This window comes from Lycium ferocissimum, chromosome 2 (assembly GCF_029784015.1).
Source record: "Lycium ferocissimum isolate CSIRO_LF1 chromosome 2, AGI_CSIRO_Lferr_CH_V1, whole genome shotgun sequence".
Taxonomy (NCBI): Eukaryota; Viridiplantae; Streptophyta; class Magnoliopsida; order Solanales; family Solanaceae; genus Lycium; species Lycium ferocissimum.
This window is the reverse complement of record NC_081343.1, coordinates 55,692,293-55,714,897: the sequence shown is the minus strand read 5'-3', so window position 1 is coordinate 55,714,897 and position 22,605 is coordinate 55,692,293. Positions and strand designations below refer to the sequence as shown.

At 33.6% G+C, this 22,605-nt stretch overlaps 2 protein-coding genes across 2 annotated transcripts; both read left to right on the top strand.

The window, feature by feature from the left end:
• Positions 1-4,515: 4,515 nt before the first annotated feature.
• Positions 4,516-9,459, top strand: LOC132045844 (PAP-specific phosphatase HAL2-like). The gene is made up of 3 exons (XM_059436418.1): positions 4,516-4,978; positions 7,994-8,681; positions 8,911-9,459. Exons 1-3 carry the CDS (start codon positions 4,612-4,614, stop codon positions 9,212-9,214), a joined length of 1,359 nt encoding a protein of 452 aa, XP_059292401.1. The 5' UTR covers positions 4,516-4,611; the 3' UTR covers positions 9,215-9,459.
• Positions 9,460-14,070: 4,611 nt separating this feature from the next.
• On the top strand, positions 14,071-14,855 carry LOC132045833 (glycine-rich cell wall structural protein 1.8-like). Its single transcript, XM_059436411.1, has one exon. The coding sequence runs from the start codon at positions 14,190-14,192 to the stop codon at positions 14,640-14,642; it is 453 nt and encodes a 150-aa protein (XP_059292394.1). The 5' UTR covers positions 14,071-14,189; the 3' UTR covers positions 14,643-14,855.
• Positions 14,856-22,605: the final 7,750 nt, after the last annotated feature.

The following is a 22,605-nucleotide window of genomic DNA, read 5'->3' as shown; positions in this document are numbered from 1 at the left end:
AATTCTCAATAACAATTCTAACTTTAATAACTTATGGATTCTAACTTTAATTCTAAAAATTAAAAAGTAAATCTAGTCAAATAAAGTCTACATTTTAGTTTTGAGGTTATAGAAATATTATAACTTAATAATTCTAACATAACTTAATAATTCTAACTTTGAAAAGCACAATTCCAACCAATTCTAAAAATTAAAAAGTAAATCTAGAGAAATAAAATCTACATTTTAGTATTGAGGTTATAAAAATACTATAACTTAACAATTCTAACTTTGAAAAGCACAATCTCAACCAATTCTAACTTTGAATTCTCAATAACAATTCTAACTTAATAACTTATGGATTCTAACTTTAATTCTAAAAATTAAAAAGTAAATCTAGTCAAATAAAGTCTACATATTAGTTTTGAGGTTATAGAAAGGAATAAAGCACCATTATTCTGCCGAACTATACCCGAATTTGCTACGACACACCTTACCTTTCCACTGGCCCTATTACCCCCTAAACTTATTTAAAACGGAATAATTACCCCCCAAATGCCGATGTGGCAAAGAGAGTGTGTTTCACTCTCTTGAGAGAGTGAGAAACATAAAAAAGGGGAAAACTTAATTTTTTTCCATAAAAATGCATTTTCTTAAAAATTTGAAAATAAATCTAGTCTTCCACATTTAGTTTTAAAAAACGGGTTTTCCACATGTTAAGAAAATAATTAATTTTTTCAAAATTTTATAAAAATTCAGTTTTTTTCACATTTTGGCAAGAAAAACACTTTTCCGGATTTTATTTGAAAAATAAAAGTGTCCTAAGAAAATGAAATCATGAAAATCAAGATTTTTTAAGACATTTTAAAAAAATAATCAACTTTTCCATATTTTTAACAAATCCATTTTTCCATATTTAAAAAAAAAAAAACATTTTTCAGTTTTTTTTTCTTTTTCAAAAATGGGTTTTAAAAAAAAAACAAATTTTCAATTTTTTTTTAAAAAAAATCCTTTTTTTAAAAGAAAATTCAGTTTTTTAATCCATGTTTTTAGTTTTTTTTTTTTAAATGGGTTTAAAAAAAATTAAATTTTCAAATTAAAAAAAAAGACGGGTTTTAAAACTCATTTTTTTTTAATGAAAATTCAGTTTTTTATTTTTATTTTAAAAAAAATTGACACGTAAGCTGAAAAAATTTAAAAAAAAAAAAGAAGAAAATAAATAAATACACATGTGGCAAGGAGAGTGTATGTCACTCTCCCATATGAGAGTGGGCATCAGCGTTTAGGGGGGTAATTATTCCGTTTTAAATAAGTTTAGGGGGGTAATAGGATCCTGGGAAAGGTAAGGTGTGTCGTAGCAAATTCGGGTATAGTTCAGGGGGGTAACGGTGCCTTATCCCTTATAGAAATATTATAACTTAATAATTCTAACATAACTTAATAATTCTAACTTTAAAAAGCACAATTCCAATCAATTCTGAAAATTGAAAAGTAAATCTAGAGAAATAAAATCTACATTTTAGTATTGAGGTTATAGAAATACTATAACTTAACAATTCTAACTTTGAAAAACACAATCTCAACCAATTCTAACTTTGAATTCTCAATAACAATTCTAACTTAATAACTTATGGATTCTAACTTTAATTCTAAAAATTAAAAAGTAAATCTAGTCAAATAAAGTCTACATATTAGTTTTGAGGTTATAGAAATATTATAACTTAATAATTCTAACATAACTTAATAATTCTAACTTTAAAAAGCACAATTCCAATCAATTCGAAAATTGAAAAGTAAATCTAGAGAAATAAAATCTACATTTTTAGTATTGAGGTTATAGAAATACTATAACTTAACAATTCTAACTTTGAAAAACACAATCTCAACCAATTCTAACTTTGAATTCTCAATAACAATTCTAACTTAATAACTTATGGATTCTAACTTTAATTCTAAAAATTAAAAAGTAAATCTAGTCAAATAAAGTCTACATATTAGTTTTGAGGTTATAGAAATATTATAACTTAATAATTCTAACATAACTTAATAATTCTAACTTTAAAAAGCACAATTCCAACCAATTCTAAAAATTGAAAAGTAAATCTAGAGAAATAAAATCTACATTTTAGTATTGATGTTATAGAAATACTATAACTTAACAATTCTAACTTTGAAAAGTACAATTCCAACCAATTTTAACTTTAGAATGATCAATAACAATTCTATAACTTATGGAATTCTAACAAAAAGCACAATCCAAAAAAAAAAAAAAAAGACTAGTCAAATAATTAAAGTATACATGTTTGCACATATTCAACATCAATAATATTACAAAGAATGATAACTAAGCTAACACAAATACATTGACAAAGAACATGAAATATAGCACAATCTCAAGCAAAAAAAAAAAAAAATGACAACTAAATTAGTCAAATAAAGTTTACATTTTTTTCACAAATTCAACATTAATAACATTGCAAATGATGTTTAACAAAGCTAAATAGACTAGCATTAGGCCTAAAATCTACAAATAAAACTAAAATTAAAAGAATTTTAAATGCCCTAATTTAAGAGAAACTAACCTCAATTTATTAACTTCAAAATGGGTTTGCGGTAGGTGGGAACGGGCTGCCCGGGACGGGCGGGCGGCGGAAAAAGTGTGCGGCGGCGGCGGCGGGGGGGGGGGGGCGGGGGGTTGGGTTTGGGGGAATGGGGGTTTTAATTTGGAAGAGGGAGCAAAAATGAGTATGAAACCCGTCTGCTATGAATTTAAAGAAAAACCGACGGATAAAACCGACCCTGTCCGTCGGTTTTTCCCGCACGTTTGACCAGATTTGACCCAAAAATTAAAAAAAAAAAAAGAGGAAACCGACCCTGTCCGTCGGTTTCCTAAAAAAAAATTGTTTATTATTTTAAAAAACAAAAAAATTGAATGGCATATTATTTAAAATATTTTTAAAAATAAAACCGACGTCGTCCGTCGGTTTTATATTAATTATTATTAATTTTTTTTTAATAAAACCGACGTGGGACGTCGGTTTTGTTTTGCGGATTTATAATTTCAAAATTTTGCGGAAAAAAAACCGACGTTGTCCGTCGGTTTTTTAATTAAAAAAACAAAAAAACATTAGAAATACACAAAACCGACGCACGGAGTCGGTTTTCCATCGGTTTTTCAAAGTGACGCAGTCCGTCGATTTTTTGTCCGTCGAATTTTGCCAGTTTTTTAGTAGTGGATGTATATTAAATATAAAATTTAATATATTTAAATAAAAAGGATTTGATGTGATCTAGCACCTCCGGCCTCAGGAGACAGGAGACTCTGACTATATTTGTATATAAACAATTTGAGTCCTGTCGAATAAGTCATTGTTGTTTGAGCAAAATCATTTACCCTCTGTTTGGATGGTTGTTTCCCGTGGTTCATTAATGTACAATATGGTATGGTACAGTATGGTGTTATATTGTATTATACTGTACTGTATTAATGAACACCATGTTTGGATAGACTGTGTCATTTGTTGTGGTTTAATAACATTTGTATTGTTTGATTTGACTGTATGGTACTGTATAATAACTTGTAAGTTTACTAAAATACCCTTAACTCTTAATTAGAAATTAGTTTATATATATTAATAAAACTCAAGTAAAGAATAAAATAGGAACTTTAAAAAATAAGTAGATAGTGAGTGGGGGTGGCTGGTGTGAGGTGGGTGGTTGTGGGACAGTGGCGGACCCAGGATTCAATGGTCCTGGATGCTCACCTTAAAATTAACAAAAAATATATTGCTTTGAGTGGGATTTAAACTTAGCTCCTTCAAGGCTTAGCCTAAAGCCTACAACCTTTTAACTAGAGCGCCAGGATCTTTTATTACTTTTTGGGTGCTATTTATTATTTTGTACCAAAATTTCAATATTTTTTATATGTCTACATAGAGTATCCACCATGGTTAATGAGTGCTCGGGTACCAAAAAGTAGTATATGAATCCGCCCCTGTTGTGAGATGAGGGTGGGGGTGAGTGGTAGCGTGGGGGGGGGGTTGGGTGGTGGTGAGGGGTAGTGGGTGAGGGTGGTGTGAGGTGGGTGGCTGTAGGATGAGGATGGGGATAGCGGGTGGTAGGGTGGAGGTGAGTTATTATGGGGTGGGGTTGGGCGGTGGTGAGGGGTAGTGGGTGGCAGAGGAGTGGGGTGATAGGGCGGGGGTGAGGTGGGGTAGGGTGAGGGGGAGTGGTAGGGTAGGGTGGTGTGGGATGGATGGTGGGGCAAGGGTGGGGTGGGATGGATGGTGGAGCGTGGGATGGGGGTGAGTGGTAGGGTGAGGGTGAAGTGGGGTATAATGAAGAAATGAAATACGTAATCACAGAAAAATCATCAAATTTGTAGTTATAAAAATTGAGATTTTTCATGATTATATAACCATAAAATGAATCATGAATTTATAATATCATACCACATAATTTTAAGAATAATAAAAACAAACATGATTTCATAGTATGAACAACGGGAAACCACCATCCAAACAGGCGGTCAAAGAACTTCACCCCTATAAAATTATGCCCTACGCTTAATTTGAGAAGGAGACAGTGGCTGCGTGTTACTTTCTTGATCTCTATAAAAAAAAAAACCCAATTATGTCTTCTTGTACTACTACAACTACCTTTCCAACCAAAGCACCACATATCCATTCTAGGAAACATGATGTTTTCCCCAAAAACCAAGTACTAGGAACTCTTTCCTTCTCTTCCAAGAAAAATTCCCACTTAGGTTTCACTGCTCAAACTAGTAGTCAAACTAATTTTCTGTCTGCAATGGATGAAAATTGTAAATTGGAAGTTAGTTCAACTGATATACCAGATGGGTATTCTAAAGAATTGGAAATTGCTGTAAGAGCTGTACATATGGCTTGCTTGCTCTGCCAGAGAGTTCAAGAAAATTTACTATCTGAAAGCTCTAAACATGTCCATTCTAAGGAAGATGACTCTCCTGTCACAATTGCAGGTAAAATTCTGTTTTGGTCCTTTTATCTTGTGTTGTTATGTTTTTTTCACTTGAGGGGATGTTTCTTGAAATGGGTGTTTGGAAATTCTAGGACTGTGCTTGGGAAGAGGGTAAAGATTGTGTCTTTTTGACTAATCATTTTGGATACTGTTGATTTGGATTCTTGATACATAGTGGAAAATGAATTTTAAGTGTGATAATAGTTCAATTTCGAAGGGGGTAACTTTCTGTCGGGACTTTTTTGGCAATGGCTAAAAGGTGCATCCTTTTTGGGTAAAGTGCTTAAAGAGGATAATATTATACCCTCTGTCCAAAAAAATTATCCTCCTTTCCTTTTTAGTCTGTCCCAAAAAGATTATCACTATTTTATATTTAGAAACAATTTAACTTTATGAGGTAATTTACAGCTACACAAATATCTAAGGCTTATTTTGGACCACACATTTTAAAAGTTTTCTTTTATTTCTTAAACTTTGTGTCAAGTCAAAGGAGGACAATATTTATGGGACGGAGGGAGTAGTACTTATGGTTAATTTAAAATAGGAAGAAAAACTTGTCAATACTGAACATACGGGAAGGTAGATATTCTTGTGTCAAATTTGTGGTAAAATTATGTAAACGGAATGACTATTACTTTGGCATGGTTATACTTTGATGGTTTGTTAAATGAAAACTATTGCTACTCATATTTCATGGTAAAAATGGACTTTTCAGTATCATGCTTTTTCAATTAATGGACAGAGACATATCCATAATCCATTAGTGACTCTTTATAGCTCAGTTCACGATCATATTTGAATTGCTATTGGATTGTATTTGTTATTATTTGGAGCTCTAGCCAACCCATGTTTTGTCCTGTGAAATGAAACATAATTCTTTGGTTTTTTGTACTGCTATAGAAGTTGTCTGGAAGTTAAAAAGAGGCGAAGCCGTTTGTTCGCCTAACCAATTCAATCTAATCTTCATGCATATTATTAGAACTTGCAATGTATCAAGACAAAATAGTGCCTTCGGTTAGGTACTCTGTGTCAATCTATCTTTTTCAATTGGTTTTAATAAAGCATTAAACAGTCATCAAGCAAAATATAATAACTTCGCGTCACAAGTTCATTGGTTTTTGCTCTGTGGTGACTGGTGAGTGGCTGATTCGTCCAAATTTGTATGTTGACAAGTAACAGTAGAGCCAAAAAGGACCAAGAAAAAAATGTGCCATACTCATAGATGATCATTTAGTCAGTAAATCCATGAATAAATGCCTGTGATCGATTTTCTCCAAGGTTGCTTTACCAAGTTTCAAGGAAAGCAGCATAAATCATAAAGTCACGAGACAATATTGAGGTAACCACGATTTTCTCCAAGGTTGGTATTCCTCATGAAGGGAACAGTTTGATAATCTTAGCTGCATATTGAGTTCCATCTATTTTTCCACTCAATAAATCCATTAAATGCAGCCTTCTGTCTCCCCAAAAAGTAATAAATTGTTTTAAGAAAAATTTAAGAGAGTAATAAACTCAAATATGAATATTATTAGTAATTATCTTCTTATGATTAATATTAGGAAACTTTGCTGCTGATGATAGACACAACATTATTCCATCAAAGTTAAAATTAAGGGAAAAGGGTCAAAAATACCCCTCTACTTTCATAAATTGGCTACTTTTACCCTCCGTTACAAGTTGGGGCCAAATCTACCCCTCCCGTTACAACTTAGAGCCAATTATACCCCTACCGTTAGCAAAGTTTCAAAAATACCCCTCATTTCTAACGTATTCCTACATAAACAAGCCTAGTCATTGGAATTGGGTGACATGGACGCCACATGACATTTAACTTATTTTATGTGGTGCCCACGTGGAAAACTTTTTAAAAACAATTTGGAAAATTGATTTTTCAAAAAACAAATCTGGGAAAAATGGCTTTTATTAAGAATCTAAATTTTTTTGATTTTATAAAACCCGCTTCTTAAAAAAAAAAAAAAATCTACGAAATTGGATTTTTTTAATTAAAAATCTGGAAAATGATTTTATTTTTACTTTCAGATTTTTTAAAAATTAATCCAGATTAAAAAAAAAAAGATTTTTAGGACACTTTTTAAAATAAAAAAAAAATACTTTACAGTTTTCCAGATTAAAAAAAATCATTTTCCATATTTTTTAATTAAAAAATCCAATTTTCGAGAATATATTTTAAAAAAAAAAAAACAGGTTTTATAAAAGCAAAAAAGTTTCAGATTTTTAATAAAAGCCATTTTCCAGATTTCTTTTAAAAAAATCAATTTTGCAGATTGTTTTTAAAATAATTGCCATGTAGGCACCACATAGAATAAGTTAAATGTCATGTGGCGTCCATATCACCAAGTTCCAATGACTAGGCTTGCTTATGTGGGAATATTTTAGAAATGAGGGGTATTTTTGAAACTTTAAACTTTGCTAACGGTAGGGGTATATTTGGCCCCAACTTGTAACGGAGGGTAAAAGTAGCCAATTTATGAAAGTAAAGGGGTATTTTTGACCCTTTTTCCTAAAATTAATGGCAATGCAAGATCTTTGACTAACAAGGGTTAAACTATCTTAAATTATTGATAGGAGAGTTTTAGAATCAGAATTATTAAAAATATAACAGCAAATAATTTAATGTTTGAGCATCAGCTACTTTGTTTCTAAGATATCTGTCACCTTCTGCAACCTATGTTCGATGGAATCATTTATGGTAGGACTCTAATAACAGTGGGTATACAGAAGTATTCAGTATTAGTACGTCCACTTTATGTCAATTTTTTATTGTAGTTTGAAAACTTTGCACGAAGTATCTCTACCCATGTCACACCCATTCAACTTGGTATGTCAAAAGAAATTAAGGATCCATGTAACATAAGCTGCAGTTGTGGTCCATGCTCTGGTTTGTGCCATAAGTTATTTGACACTTCAGGGGGTGCATTAATGTTTCCTTGATTGAAACTGCAATATCTTCTTTTTGTTCTCAAAATGCTAAGATCAGCTATCTTGATATTGTTAGACTGGAGTGTTCAAGCAATTGTCAGCTGGGTACTGTCCGAGGCTTATGGCAGTGAGAATGTCTGTATTGTTGCTGAAGAAGATGTGGAAGCGCTTTCAAAGGCTGGCGCAGTTGGCCTGTTAGAAGCAGTAGTAAAAACTGTGAACGAATGTCTAGCCGATGCACCCCGTTTCGGACTAAAAGGTCCAGCTACTGATCTTGATGCTAAAGCTGTTCTTGAGGCCATAAGTCGGTGCAGCTTGGCAGGTGCCAGAGGTAGCAAGTTTTGGGTACTGGATCCTATTGATGGCACATTGGGTTTTGTGCGTGGAGATCAATATGCCATTGCTTTGGCATTGATAGAAGATGGAGAACCTGTGCTTGGGGTTCTTGGGTGTCCAAATTACCCTACGAAGAAGGAATGGCTTAGTTATCAAAATGGTTATAGGAGAATCTTATCTAGGTTGACCGCCCCTACATCTGAATCTTCGGATAAAGGTTCTGTACTTTATGCAAGGAAAGGTGGAGGCAGGGCTTGGATGCAACCGCTACTGTGTGGAGAAAATAACTTTGTGTGGCCAAACTCTGCAAGGAAAATCAGAGTATCCTCCGTTGATAACCCAGCACTAGCTACCTTTTGTGAACCAGTTGAGAAGGCAAATTCAAGCCATTCATTCACAGCAGGACTAGCTCATAGTGTTGGACTTAGGTAAATATCTCTCCCAGTTCCCTCTAGTATCCAAAACTAATCTCCGTCTCATACACAACGCATGAAACTTTCAAGATGCTATATTTACTATTGCTTTCTGGTTCTCTGTGTTTTTAGAGTCTATTCTCTGTTACTCTTTGCCCATACTGAATATTCCTTTGCATATTCAAATAATATGTTGTGCATTAAGATGTCTTTTAAAGCTTGGCTGACATCATATCAACTGCAGGAACGAGCCATTACGTGTATATAGCATGGTAAAGTATGCAGCCATAGCTCGAGGAGATGCTGAGATATTCATGAAATTTGCGAGGGCTGGTTACAAGGAGAAAATATGGGATCATGCAGCTGGTGTTCTTATCATTGAAGAAGCCGGTGGAGTGGTGACCGATGCAGGAGGGCGTCCATTGGACTTCTCAAAAGGCGAATACTTAGAGGGACTTGATCGAGGTATAATTGCTTGCGCTGGAGCCAAACTACACGAAAAGATCATTCAGGCTGTAGATGCTAGCTGGAACTCCTCTAGCCTTTAACCTATTGTATGTTACTCAATGTTCAGCCTAAATGTGGTCAAATGGTGTGCATAAGGCCATATGTTGCAAATATAAATAAATGATACTAGCATTATACTGCAACTGTGGGCACTGACTACTGAACCATGAACTGATTCTGTACGGTAAAACCAACTTTAGGCAGATTGATTTCTCTGAAGGAAAACCCCAATTGGAGGGCATTATGCTAAACTTTTGAAGATTGTGAATGGATCTCTTATTTGATATGGAACAAAAAGCAAGAATAAGAATTGGAGCAGGGGGATTGGGTGAGTCAAAATTGAATAAAAGGTCTACATCAGCATGTGGGAATTTAATTCATTAAAAGAATGCATTAATTGAACTCTGAAAATATCACCTTAGTAGACATAGGGAAAATTGGGAGCATCTGCAAAAGTGAGTGAAATTCAATGGGGTGGGCATTGTAGGTCCTTTTCTTTCAATGTCTCTGCCTGCTGCTTTTCTTGTCACCACTTTCTTTAGCTTCTTACTCTCTACTTGTCTCCAACCAAGTCTCATGCCCACTTCTAGTCTATGATCTCTCTACCTCATACCAGTGTTGGCTTATACCTAATCGCAAACATCACAACTTTATGTGTTGTTTGTGGTAGATTTTCTTGTAGTGTGGAAACCTAGTATCCTTGTAGATTTGGGAAATCCGTTGTTATTGTAGGCATGGGAATCCGTTTCTTGTAAGATTAAGATATATATAAAAGAGTTATAATTGGAGATTTTTTATATTGTACATTCCTTCTCATCCATAGTGAAAAATTTCTTTGCTTTTGCCCTGAGGACTAGCTTGACCAAACCTTGTTAAATCCCTATGATATTTTTCTTTTCCATTTGCTTTGTGTTTGATTGTGTGCTAGTTAATCTACGATCTTCGCGACAATGTATCAGAGCAGTGCTTAGGGTTTTCTACACATTATCTAGGGTTGAGATGATTTCTTCATCTTCAATGAAGTACAAAGAAATTCGATAGAGATCTAGTTTGAGTCTATGGAAGATTATGATGAGATTGTCCCTAGTGTTACTAGGGTTATAGAGGAAAATTGATGGGGATTTGACCAGAAGGAGAGGGCTTTGAATACGATCTTCACGAGCGTACAAATAGCATTTTCGTGAGATTGCTGCAGAAAATTTTGCAGCAAAGACATGGAAGATGCTAGATGATGTGTATTCTAGAAAATCAACGCGACAAACTGCCTCATTTTATTAGAAAAACACGTATTGAGCACGTAGTTAGACAAACTTGAAGAAATGTTTGGCGTGTAAAAAAAATCCATCAAAGGAGGGTTGTGTGAAAGGTATTTAACTACCAATTCAAAGGCAAAGTATGTATTAAGCCTATGTCATTTGTAGGACTCAATTCTCATTCAAATTCAAGCTGTACATAAAGGTAGCAAGCAGTAAAACAACAAAGAATAAAGCCAAAGGATAGATGGGAAAAGGAGTTTGATTTCTTCTGTTGACTTGTGTGTATAGATGCATTAATTTTGGGGGCTCATACTATAAAGCCTATATTATTGTTGTGTGGTACCAATGGGTTTTGGCGCATTAATTTCCTGACCAAATTGTTGTTTCTTCCAAACAAAGGTCCTCCCTTGGTGTAGTTTTTTTTTTTTTTTTTTTTTTTTTTTTTTTTTTACTTTCAGTTTGCCTAAAAAAGTAAAAACAAAAAAATAGAACTGCACTAGTTATAATGGTTTTGAAGTGGGAATGTAATAATAAATACATCAATCCACTAAGTAACTATTTAGTTTTCTAAGTTTTCTTAGGTGTTGGATTGTCTTAATTATTAAGCTTTTCTTTTTATATTAAAGTGTGTGAAACCAAATAAAAGAAAACAAAATAATCCCTTATAGGTTCAAATCTCTTTTGATATACGTTTTATTGTCTGTTAAAGTATTGTTTCTAGGAAGTTTGCTTTGATAAGGAACTGCCTTTTAATTGGTCTAATTTTAGATAAAGACTAAAAGCTTAACCATATTTATAACACAAATCAATGAGGATAAATTTCATAGATGATCACTTAACAATCACTTTTTTTCATAAAAGTCACTTAACTATCGTATCTAATTCAAAAGTCACTTAACTTGAGTATACTAACACAAAAGTCACTAAACCACTTTCCGGTATCACTAAACCACTTCACGGTGAATAACTCAATTTTTGCTCTCTTTCTTTCTAAAAAAATCTAATAAATAAAAAATTAATTAAAAGGTTCAACCGACCCAAAAAATCTATTGCGTCCATCCCGATTTATGTGGCACCTTTCAGATTTCGAGATTCAAACAAGTGCTTCTTTGACCGTAATTTTTTCATATATATTTTAAATATTTTGAATTTTCTATTATCGTGACTCATTGTATTTTTTACGTGGTTTCCAAACATATAAATTTTATTTCAAAAAACTTAAAGATTACATGCCCAAATTCACGATCAAAATTAAACTGTTTTGACTCTCAGAATTCGAACCTTGTCACGTAAATTGGGACAGAGGAGTAATAATTAATTTTGGGTTGGGTCGGGTTGAACCTTTTTATTAATTTTTTATTTATTAGATTTTTTTTTTTAAAAAAAAAGTAAAAGATGAGTTATTCACCGTAAAGTGGTTTAGTGAGTCCGGAAAGTGGTTCAGTGACTTTTGTGCCAGTATACTCATAGTTAAGTAATTTTTGTGTTAGAAACGATAGTTAAGTGACTTTTGTGGAAAAAAATGATAGTTAAATGACAATCTGTGAAATTTACCCCAATGTATGACTAGTATTTTTACATCAGATTAAGTTTGAAGTACTGAAGTTTCATTCAAAGGACAATTTCATGTGGTTTCCCTGGCCAGTATAAATTCAAGGGAGTTCCAATTTTTGTATATAGAGTACTCTAACGTGTTCCCAAATTCTAAATTTAAAAGGAGATTAAAAATTTAGCACCAAAAAATGTTTAACTGCTCTTTGAACAGAACAGTTCATATAAAAGTTTTTTTTTTTTTTTTTTTTTTTTTTTTGGTGAAAATAAAAGTTATAATAGAGAATTACAGCAGATATTTTTCTAAATCAATCTTTATTTTGATTCACTTACCCATCGCTAGTATAGTCTTCCATATTTATCAGGATTTATTAGACTATTGAAGAGCTTTCTCATTGAGGCATGCATCAGCCATCTCGATTAGGGGTGTACATGGACCGAGTTGGTTCGGATTTTTTAAACACCAAACCAAACCAATTGCGTCGGGTTTTTAAATTTATACACCAAACCAAACCAATAAAATTCGGGTTTTCCAACCTCGGTTTTCTCGGGTTTTTCGGGTTTTTTTCCGGAATAGTCTTGATACGAAACATATAACTTTTACTTCAAATATGTCTTTAGTCCTAGTAAGACACAACTATATAATTAAGATGTTTCATAAGAAAATAACACAAAATGTGAGAAGAGTGATGACATTGTATTAAAATATTCAACAAAAGTTAATAAAATCGGTTAAAATAAATATTGCTAATTAATAAGCCATAAAGAAAATGGCCATAATCTAAAAATACTAAGTCATGCTAAAATAAGTACGGCTAATAAGTATTAATTACATGACAAGAAAAAAAACTTAAGTTATGTATTTTCACTCTCTAAACCAATTATGTAAAACAAAGAATAGATATCCAACATTATTGTCATTCCTAGTGGTAAATTGAATTTCTTTTGTTAGTATTGGTGTTGAGTTGGTTTTGGTTTGGACTTTATATGAGTTACTAATATATCCATAGGATATAAAACTAATTGACATTCAAAATTCTAAGTTCAATCTTAAATAATATGATAATAGATAAAAAAAAAAAAAAAAAACTTCGAAAAAATTTAAGAAATATTTATAAATTACATTACAAATAAATATTTTTATGTATAAATTTTTTTTAAAAATTGAATGCATGTAATGTCGGGTTGGTTTGACTTTTTTTAGCTAAAACCAAACCAAACCAATCATGGTCGGTTTTTTTTTTTCAACACCAAACCAAGTCAAACCAAACCACTAGTCGGATTTTTTTCTCGGTTTAACGGTTTGGTGCGGTTTATCGGTTTACTTTGTACACCCTTAATCTCGATCTTCCATGACCAACGTAGCATGCCTAATTTAAGTCCACTCTATTCTTCACTTCCTCATTCCTAACGTCTAGCATGGTCCTACATTCATGTTCCCCCAAACTCATACCAAATCTTATATTTTTTTTGGGTTTAACTATTTGATAGCTGAAACAGTTCGATTAATTTAGATTCGGGTTGAGTAAATTCACTATGAGGAAAAACTTTTTCTATTTTTAAAATTCAAATTCGAGATCTTAAATTAAATATTGAGAAATCACATTGTATATACTCCATCCGTTCACTTTGGACTTTACACATCCTTAATTTAAGAAATAATAATTGATATGTGTACTTTACACCAGAATACCCAAATTATTTGACGTTAGGTCTTAGGTCTTGGAAAATGATATATATATATATATATATATTTCTCTTGATATTTAAAAAATGACAAGTAAAAGTGAAATGTATTTTTAATAAAGTGGACAAGTAAAAGTTAACGGGGGGTGTAGTACATACAAGATTTAAATTGTGTACTACAAGATTTAAATTTTCTATTATACATAAGATCAATTCTTATTTATATAATTTCATTAATGAAAATTTAGCCTCTCACAATGTATATGTTGACACTTCATAACACACATTAACAACACATTAAAACGGTGGGACTAGATATCCATAATATAATCTTGTGCACAGTACAGTGCAATAAATTGCACCCACCCTACTCTTATTATATAAAGTCTTCATGCAAGTATTCCCAACTGCCATCCACTTATAACTATCTTCTTTCTCACTCCCTTTCTTCAATGCTTTTCCACCTTCCTTTCCCATAAATACTCTCATTCTTCTCCTCTCTCTTCTCCTAAGCCAAAAAAAAATGAAGAAAATCTCCATAACTACCCTCACTCTCTTAGCTGTCTTGCTCATCATCACAGTCACTTCCACCTTTGCTAACAGACACATCAACCCAAAAAACCACGGTGTCGAGAAAACGAAAAAAGCAGGTAGTGGCGGAGCCAGGAATAATGGAAACGACAACGGTGAGGGACCGTTTGGTGGCATTTTTGGGCCTGGAGGAGTGTTTAACATTCCTGGGCTTGGTGGAGCATATGGTAGTGGATTTGGAGGCCCAAAAGGTGGATATGCAAAAGGTGGGGTCACAAGATCTAGTGTTGTGTGCAAAGAAAACGGCCCATGTTTAGGGAAGAAGCTTAGGTGTCCAGCAAAGTGTTTTAGATCATTTTCTAGTGCTGGAAAAGGGTATGGTTATGGTGGTGGATCTGGTGGATGTACTATGGATTGCAAGAAGAAATGTGTTGCTTATTGTTAAAAGAAAATGTTACAATAAAATGGGCATGACCCTTAGCTAGTAAGGTGCTAAGAGTATTACTACTACTTTTTATTATACTAATATTTGATGACAGGCTCCTTTTTTAGTTTGTGTGTTTGTTTTTATTTTGTGATGACACATGTCATGTGGAAGACTTTGTTATGCAGCTAAGTTCTGCAGTTATAATAGTAATACTAGAATTAATGATGAGAACTTAATGTTTGGGATTGGGATGTTACGTTAATTTATCCTTCATCTTAGCCTTGGAATTATGATTCATGAGAAAATTCTTGAAAAGTGTTAGTGAAATAACTTCTTGTTTTTCTAAAACGTAACGTTAAATATTTTAAAATAAACACAGTTTGCTAAAACGATTAATATTTGGGACCACATGTGCTGTTTGAAGGACATATATTACTCACAAGTCTCAAGATATCAGAGGGGGGTAAATTTAGTTTAATGCATTTTCGAATGTCATGTCGTGCTTGTATGTCTAAATTCTTAAGTGTGATAAATTGGTAGATTTGGCTCAATTAAGATGTTTGTACTCCTAAATACTGCTTCTCGCCCTATTAATGTGTAATTTGTTGGCTACATTTAATCATATTGACTAATAACATGAAGAGGGGGTGGGGATATGATGATTAGATTAATGCTTCATTAATATATGGCAGCTCCCTCATTAATTGTAACTTATCTTATATCTATAGACTAAGAAAAAGAAAGAAAGATTGTGAAGCAGTTCACTACAGATTGGTCTTTATCAAATGAGCGTTTTGTTTTTTTATAAAAACTTGTTCTCTAGTCAAACGGATGAACTTGCACACGAGTCGACCATTTCACTAAGTATCTAATATCTCTCACCAATACAAATATCGAGTAATTCTTAAATGAATGAGAAAAAATCAACTAACAATTTGTCAAAATTTAAACTCGGTTCTCTCATAATTTGATGCAATCACCCTACGTCAACCACAATAGTACGTATATGTAGTTAGACAAAATTTTCGCCTCTTTGTCTTCCACAGCTTTTTCAATTGCGAAACGTGCTTCTCTATTATAATTAAAGTCACTACAAAGACAAACTTAGCCAATTCTCTGCAAGAAGTACTTTCAAATCAATTTGTCACAAGAAGTATGTTCAATAATGTCTTCCTCAGGAGCTAGAGAAAATGCATCTTTGGTACATCAATTAGCAGGTATGAGAGGATTAATGTTGGATCCTCAAGAAGAAATGATTGATTTCATTTATATTTTTTAAATCACACTAAAAAAAAATGCTTGATATAAGATGAAACACAACAAGAAATGAGTATACCAAAACAGTAATTTAATACAAGGGATTCTATCTTATGTTTAACAGCACTTGGGTCAGAGTAGTCATAAATAAAAGAAACGACGATCAAAAACACACATGAACTATCACTTTTTCGTGAATTTCACACCCCAACTATTAGTTATTCCATTTTCCTACCTGAGCTATCACCATCTATGTATTAAAACACACTTAGTTGATAGTTCAGGTAGAAAAGGGAACAACTGGTAGTTGGCCTAGCCAGCTTCGAGGTGTGTTTTATCGCTCATGTATAGAATTCTGAGTGATTGCTCATTTAAACAAGCTCTTTCTGCCTTAGCTAGCTATATTCTGGTGTAAAAATGAATTTCTGTGTCATTATGTCATTTCGTATAGTTGGACTTTTTGTTATATTGCAGCCTAAACCTGTTAACCGGTTTGAACAGGACCGGACCGGTAACCGGTTAAAAACCGGCCGGTTTCCGGTTTAAAAACCGGAACCGGCCACCGGTTCCGGTTTAACCGGTTAAATAACCGAAACCGGACTGGTCCGTTTTAAAAGTGTCCAAAAACCTCTTCTTTTTTTTTGTTTTTTGTATAGTATATATATATTATAGTATTTATTAATATATTGTAGGTATATTTACATATGTTATATAAGTTTATAAGTAAAATTTATATATTTACTGACTAACAGCAATACAGCATATACGTGTATATATATATACTTATATATTATAACTTAAGTTATTTATAGCTTAATTTTTTTCTAAGTTTATAAATTCGTATTTTATAAATTAAGTATATTTATATTATAAGTATATTCTTAGTATATTTTAGTTATTTTTTCAAGTATATAACTTTCTAGTTTTTAATTTAAGTAGATGTATATTATAAGTATATTCTTAGTATATTTTAGGCATATTCCTAACTTAATATAAGTAAAAATATAAACACAAGTAAATAAAAGAAAGCTCAATGAGCCATATATTTTATTCATTCTTGGATAACATTTATTTGCAAATTGTAGTTTTTTTTAACTTGCAAATAATACATGAGTTGCAAAGAAATAGTAGAATAATAAAATCACCAATTCTCAATCATTTGGTTAATTTCCCCGATATCATATTCGGCCATGGAGATATCTTCAAAGTCTTCCATTTGGTCCGCTCCACTTGCTATCAAATCTTTAATATCTTCCTCTTCGCCTTCCACTGCTTCTAAGTTTTGGTTGCGTTGCTCCGATCTAATCCAATCGCGAATGCACACTAGTACTTGCAAGCTAAATCTGGATAATGAGTGTCTATGGTCTCCAATTTGTTGTCTTCCTTGGCTAAATGCACTCTCTCGGGGTTGCCACGGTTGATACTTGAACCGTAAGGATATCTCGAACCATTCTTAAGAGTATCGGATGACTTGCCTTGTATTTCTTCCACCATGCTAAGACGTCCAAATCATCTAGGTCCTTGATATCCACATTTGGCTGCATTAAATAAAAGTAATATTCATCAAAGTTTGCATTACAAGAAGGAGTTGGATGTGAACGTAAAACTTTTAAACCCGACAAGCCCTTTTTGCTACTTTGGGAAGTAGTAGGGCGTGGAGCAACGGGTGTAACATGTTCTTCCAAATTAGAATAATGACTAAGAACTTTTCTAAACTCGGCATCAATAGCGAGGTCGGCTTCAGCTAAAGATGGTTCAACTCCCTCTTCAATTTCTAAAAATGTATAAATTTGATTAACCAATGCTTTAGTATAAGACACTTTTAAACAAGGATTTAAAAGAGAACCCAATATAAATAAAAAAATTTGGGATGAGAAAAAAATACTTCTTAAATTTTGTTGTCATATCAAAAACAGCCGCTTGATAACCGGGTTTATATTTATACTCTTGTAAAACTCTAGCTATTTCCGCTAAGTAGGCTAAAATTTCGGTTACCGTGGGATAGAATTATTTAGAAAAAGCAAGAGTTGCATTATAAAAATTTTTTAAGAGTTCAACACATTCCTTAACATCTTCCCAATGCGTAAAATTTAACCAATCATCATTATTAGTATTATATTTATTGTGAACTTGTTGTATGAGAATCCTACACTTATATGCTTGTTGTAGCATAATGTAAGTGTAGTTCCACCTAGTCTCAATTTCTACTTGAATTTTTCTAGGTCTAAGGTTATTTTCCACACAACAATTCTTAAAATCTCTCAGTCTTCCCCTATTAGCATTATAAAAAAGAAACGCAACCGCCTCTCTAACTTTTTGAATAGAATCGCCAAAACACACAAGACCATCTGTAACACCCCGTAAACTTGAACTAGGTGTGAACATGCAAAAATCTAGTATTAAGATGATATTATGTCGATATGAATCCATTCTTGATGAATTCGGGTGGAAGATGGTCGTTTTGAAGTCAAACCAACTAGTGAAGTTCTTAAGGCCTCTTAAATTCGCCTAAGTTTTGGTAGGTCTGTCTTCTAGTCGATTTTTATGAAAATGTGTTGCGAATTTGGAAACACTTCCTCAATGAAATTTGTAGATCTTTGAAATAGCTTTCCAACGGTAGGTGGCCCAGCCCAAACGGAGTTACGTACAAGAAGTTATGTCCATTTAACCGAACACTGTGCAGAACCGACACACGCCGCCTTTTCAGGCGCGTGGGGGCGCGTGAGATGGCCCCGCATCGCGGGCCAATCGCCCAAGTCTGAGTATTAAGCTGCAGAACATCGCGCGATGGTCCCGCATCGCGGACCCATCGCGTAACGGGTCGGATTTAGGTCAAAAAGTCGGGTTTATGCGTTTTCAGTTATATTTAAGGTTGGGTTTATTTCCCCAGCACCCCATTCACGAAAATTTACCCTAAAGTCAATAAGAACAAGTCTCAAGCCTCAAGAACCCTAAAAGGTAAGTGTTATCATGATTCTAGGTTGAATTCAAGTCTCGATTCCCTTTCTAACATCAAACCCATGATTCTTAACATGATTTTGTGATCAAAACCTAGTGGTTGCAACATAATTCTTTCCAAAGTGATTCAAGCTAGGGTTTGGGTGTTCTTCATTAGAAAAGTGATTTGTTAAACTATGTTTAACAAATTAAGGTATGTCTCCCTTTTAAAAACCTTATTTTGAATGTATGTCTCCCTTTTTAAAAACCTTATTTTGAATGTATGTCTCTTCAAAAAAATAAAATCCTTTTTAACTATAAAGGTGATTTGTATGCCTCTTTTGAACATACTGTTTCTATCGGTTTTTACGAACTCTTTGGTTGTGATTTGTATGTCTCTTTTAAAATCACTTTTGAAACCATTGTTGGAAGTATTAATTTTATTGAAGACTCTTTAATGAATGAAAGGAAAAGTAATTCTTCTCATGGTTCTTGAACTCCAATTCATGACTAAATGGTAGTTAATGTGTGTGAGGGGACAAACCCACATTAAACCTAGATTGTAACAAACCCTATATATGTATATGATATTATGAATGTCTTATAATCTATAAGAGATGCTTAATAATGAAGGATAACGATTGGTAATGATATTGGAATTCTCTTGATGGATGATTTAACTAGTTACTTGAAAGGTTGTTGACTCATAAAAGTATGTTATTACGAATTGTGGAAGTTGAAACTTGTTTAAAGAAGTGAAACGTTTTCGAGACATTCTTTGAAACGATTTATCTTTACGATATGGCATAACGAACCTTAATGGTAAATGGTGATGTGACTACCTTGAGATGAATTGTAATTCGACTTTTATGCTATGAACTCGTTGGTGTGCTTACGCCCAGCCATTCGGGAGGATGAATGGTCACCGAGGGTCTCATATTCAGGTGTGCTTACGCCTAGCCATTCGGGAGGATCGTGGTCACCGAGGATCTCATAATCCGGTGTGCTTATGCCTAGCCATTCGGGAGGATGAGTGGTCACCGAGGATCTCATATTCCGGTGTGCTTATGCCTAGCCATTCGGGAGGATGAGTGGTCACCGAGGATCTCATATTCCCGTGTGCTTACGCTAGCCATTCGGGAGGAGGAGTGGTCACCGAGGATTTCATATTCTGTGTGTTTATGCCTAGCCATTCGGGAGGATGAGTGGTCACCGAGGATTTTATAATCCGGTGTGGTGCTTATTGTGAGTGGAACCCTATGGTGATCCCTCGATGTGACTTATTCTTGGGCCCGTATTGGCATGTGTGACATTCTTATTCTCTTATGGAATTGTTGATGACTATCTTAATTGATCAATTTGAAAGGCATATTTGAAAGTTGTAACTTGACAAAAGACTTTATAATCGGTTTTGATAATTCTTATTAAGATACACATGCTTTGAATACTTGTTTTATATTGAGTAATGGTTTTGTAAAACATTTTAACAAATGATATTAAGAATCAAAAAGTGGAATGACCGTTTTTATGTCATCTTCTCGAATCGATTTCTTTATGTATTATTATATTTTATTTTTATAATATTTGTTGTCCCCGAGACACTCACCGAGTACCCGGTGCTCGAGCATACCATTGTTGTTTTTGATGGTACGTTAGGTATCATTGAGGAGCGAGGTTCGTGATACGCCTACGACTTAAGAGAACTTGTCGCTTCGAGACTATTCGGTGAGCCCACATGATTGTTCGTGGGCACCATTCTATCTTTACTCTTCGCCTTTTTGTTTCGAGGCTGCGTCCCGATGATTTAGACATTCATCATTATCTTAGAAGCTCCATAGTATACGTTTTTGTGGGTAGTTGTTGAGTTATTGATTAACTCTCGGGCACGTTATTACGTTTGACCAAGTATTTGGTGAATAAAGACTTCCGCTAATTTAATTCTTATATGCGTGATTCGTTTACCTTTATTTTATAAACTGTTGGAGGCGAATGTTGAACCTGGCGGTTCAAGTGTTATTATTGTATCGTTTAGGTTCTTCCGATGTTGTTCATGACGTCGGATGCCGGTCACGTCTAGGGTGGGTTTTGGGGTGTGACACCATCTTTAACAATTAAGTTTAAAATGTCACAACTACATCTCACATGAAAAATATTTTTTAGCGGAGAGTTTAATTCTCTTTTTAAAAGACCAATCGCCTTTGTATTATTAGAAGCATTATCTAAAGCAATACAAAGTGTTTTTCTATAAATGTTAAAAATCTCATAATAGTAGACATTGAATCCGCTAAAAAATTTCCATCGTAACGACCTTTCCCTTCATCATATAAAAAAGCTATAATTCTTTTTTGCATAACCCAATTATCATCAACCCAATGACATGTAATAGCAAAAAAATCTAACTTGTTAAGACTAAAACCCAAATCAGCGGTAAGAGAAACATTACAATTTAAAGAATTAAATACATGGCGCAAGTAAAATCTATATTTTTTATACATATCTATAACATCCGCTCTACAAGTACTTCTAGGAATACCCTCAAATAACGGATTATAACAACGTTGAATGTAAGTAACAAACCCCAAACCCGAAGGAAAGGAAAATGTTAAACAATCATAAGCTACCATTTTAGCTATTTCTACACGCTCTTTTTTCTTGTCATACTTAAATTTTTTACCGGTTCGTGGGTCTATCGTCATTTGAATACCCCCCACATTTAAACCCGTTTGCTCTCCCCAAACATCCATATGTTTCTTTCTCATATGAACATTTAGTGTACCCGTTCCACCATCCTTACTAGTTCCTTGCCTAAAAGCAAATACTTGTCCACATAGGGTACATTTAGTTATTTGGCTTTCCTTATCCTTAGTCATAAATTTTTAAATTTTAGCGGTTGGTTTACGAGTTCTAGGCGGTTTATCTTATGTATGTGATTGTGCAGGACCTGTATCTCCTATGGGATTTTCGGGAGCTTGTGTTTCATCATCATCATCATCATCAATTTCATTAAAAGTGTCGGTATAATGTTGTTGCATTGCCTTATGATCTAAAAGTGGATTATTTCCACCAACATCAATACCTAAATTAGGTGTTTCTTCCACAAATATTTCCTCATTAAACCCACCCCTAACAATACCACTACTACCGACACCACGTCTAAATCTCTTCGCCATTATTAAATAGAATTAATTTAAATCACACTCAAATAAATCACAAGAAAATAAATTGCAACAAATTAAATTGCGAAAAATAAAGATAGAGTTAGAACGAAGGTACCAAATTGCCGGACTAATTTCCAACAAAGTGAAGGCGGCTAGAATTGCAAATCCACCAAAGCTACTTCGGATTGTTGCAAAATCACCAACTCCACCAACAACATTATAATTGCAAAATTAATAATTGAAACTATAATAAGACTTTATAATATTTAATTGAGAGAAATTTAAAGTGGCTAATTGTTGCAAAGTAACTATAATTGAGAGATTGAGAGAAAGAGAAGAGAGAATTGGTGTGGATTAAAATAGAAATGGAGAGGGGTTTATATAGGGGTGGAGGATGGGTTAAAGTGTTAAAAAAAAGTTTGGGGGGTTGGAGGGGCCAAAATGTGGGTTTGGGACCATTTGGCAACAGCCATTTTTGCAAATGGACCGTTGGCCAACAGTCCAACAAAGCAGCCCAACGGCTACATTTTAAAAAAAAAAAAAAATCGACATGTTTAACCGGTTCCGATTCCAAAAAAATTGAAATCGGACCGGTATTTATTAAACGGTTGACCGGAACCGGTAAACCG

Coding starts and splice junctions, on each gene's coding strand:
- LOC132045833 (XM_059436411.1), top strand. CDS start 14,190: ATGAAGAAAATCTCCATAACTACCCTCACTCTCTTAGCTGTCTTGCTC.
- LOC132045844 (XM_059436418.1), top strand. CDS start 4,612: ATGTCTTCTTGTACTACTACAACTACCTTTCCAACCAAAGCACCACAT. Junction 4,979..7,993: donor CTCTCCTGTCACAATTGCAG/GTAAAATTCTGT, acceptor TGATATTGTTAG/ACTGGAGTGTTCAAGCAATT. Junction 8,682..8,910: donor GCTCATAGTGTTGGACTTAG/GTAAATATCTCT, acceptor TATCAACTGCAG/GAACGAGCCATTACGTGTAT.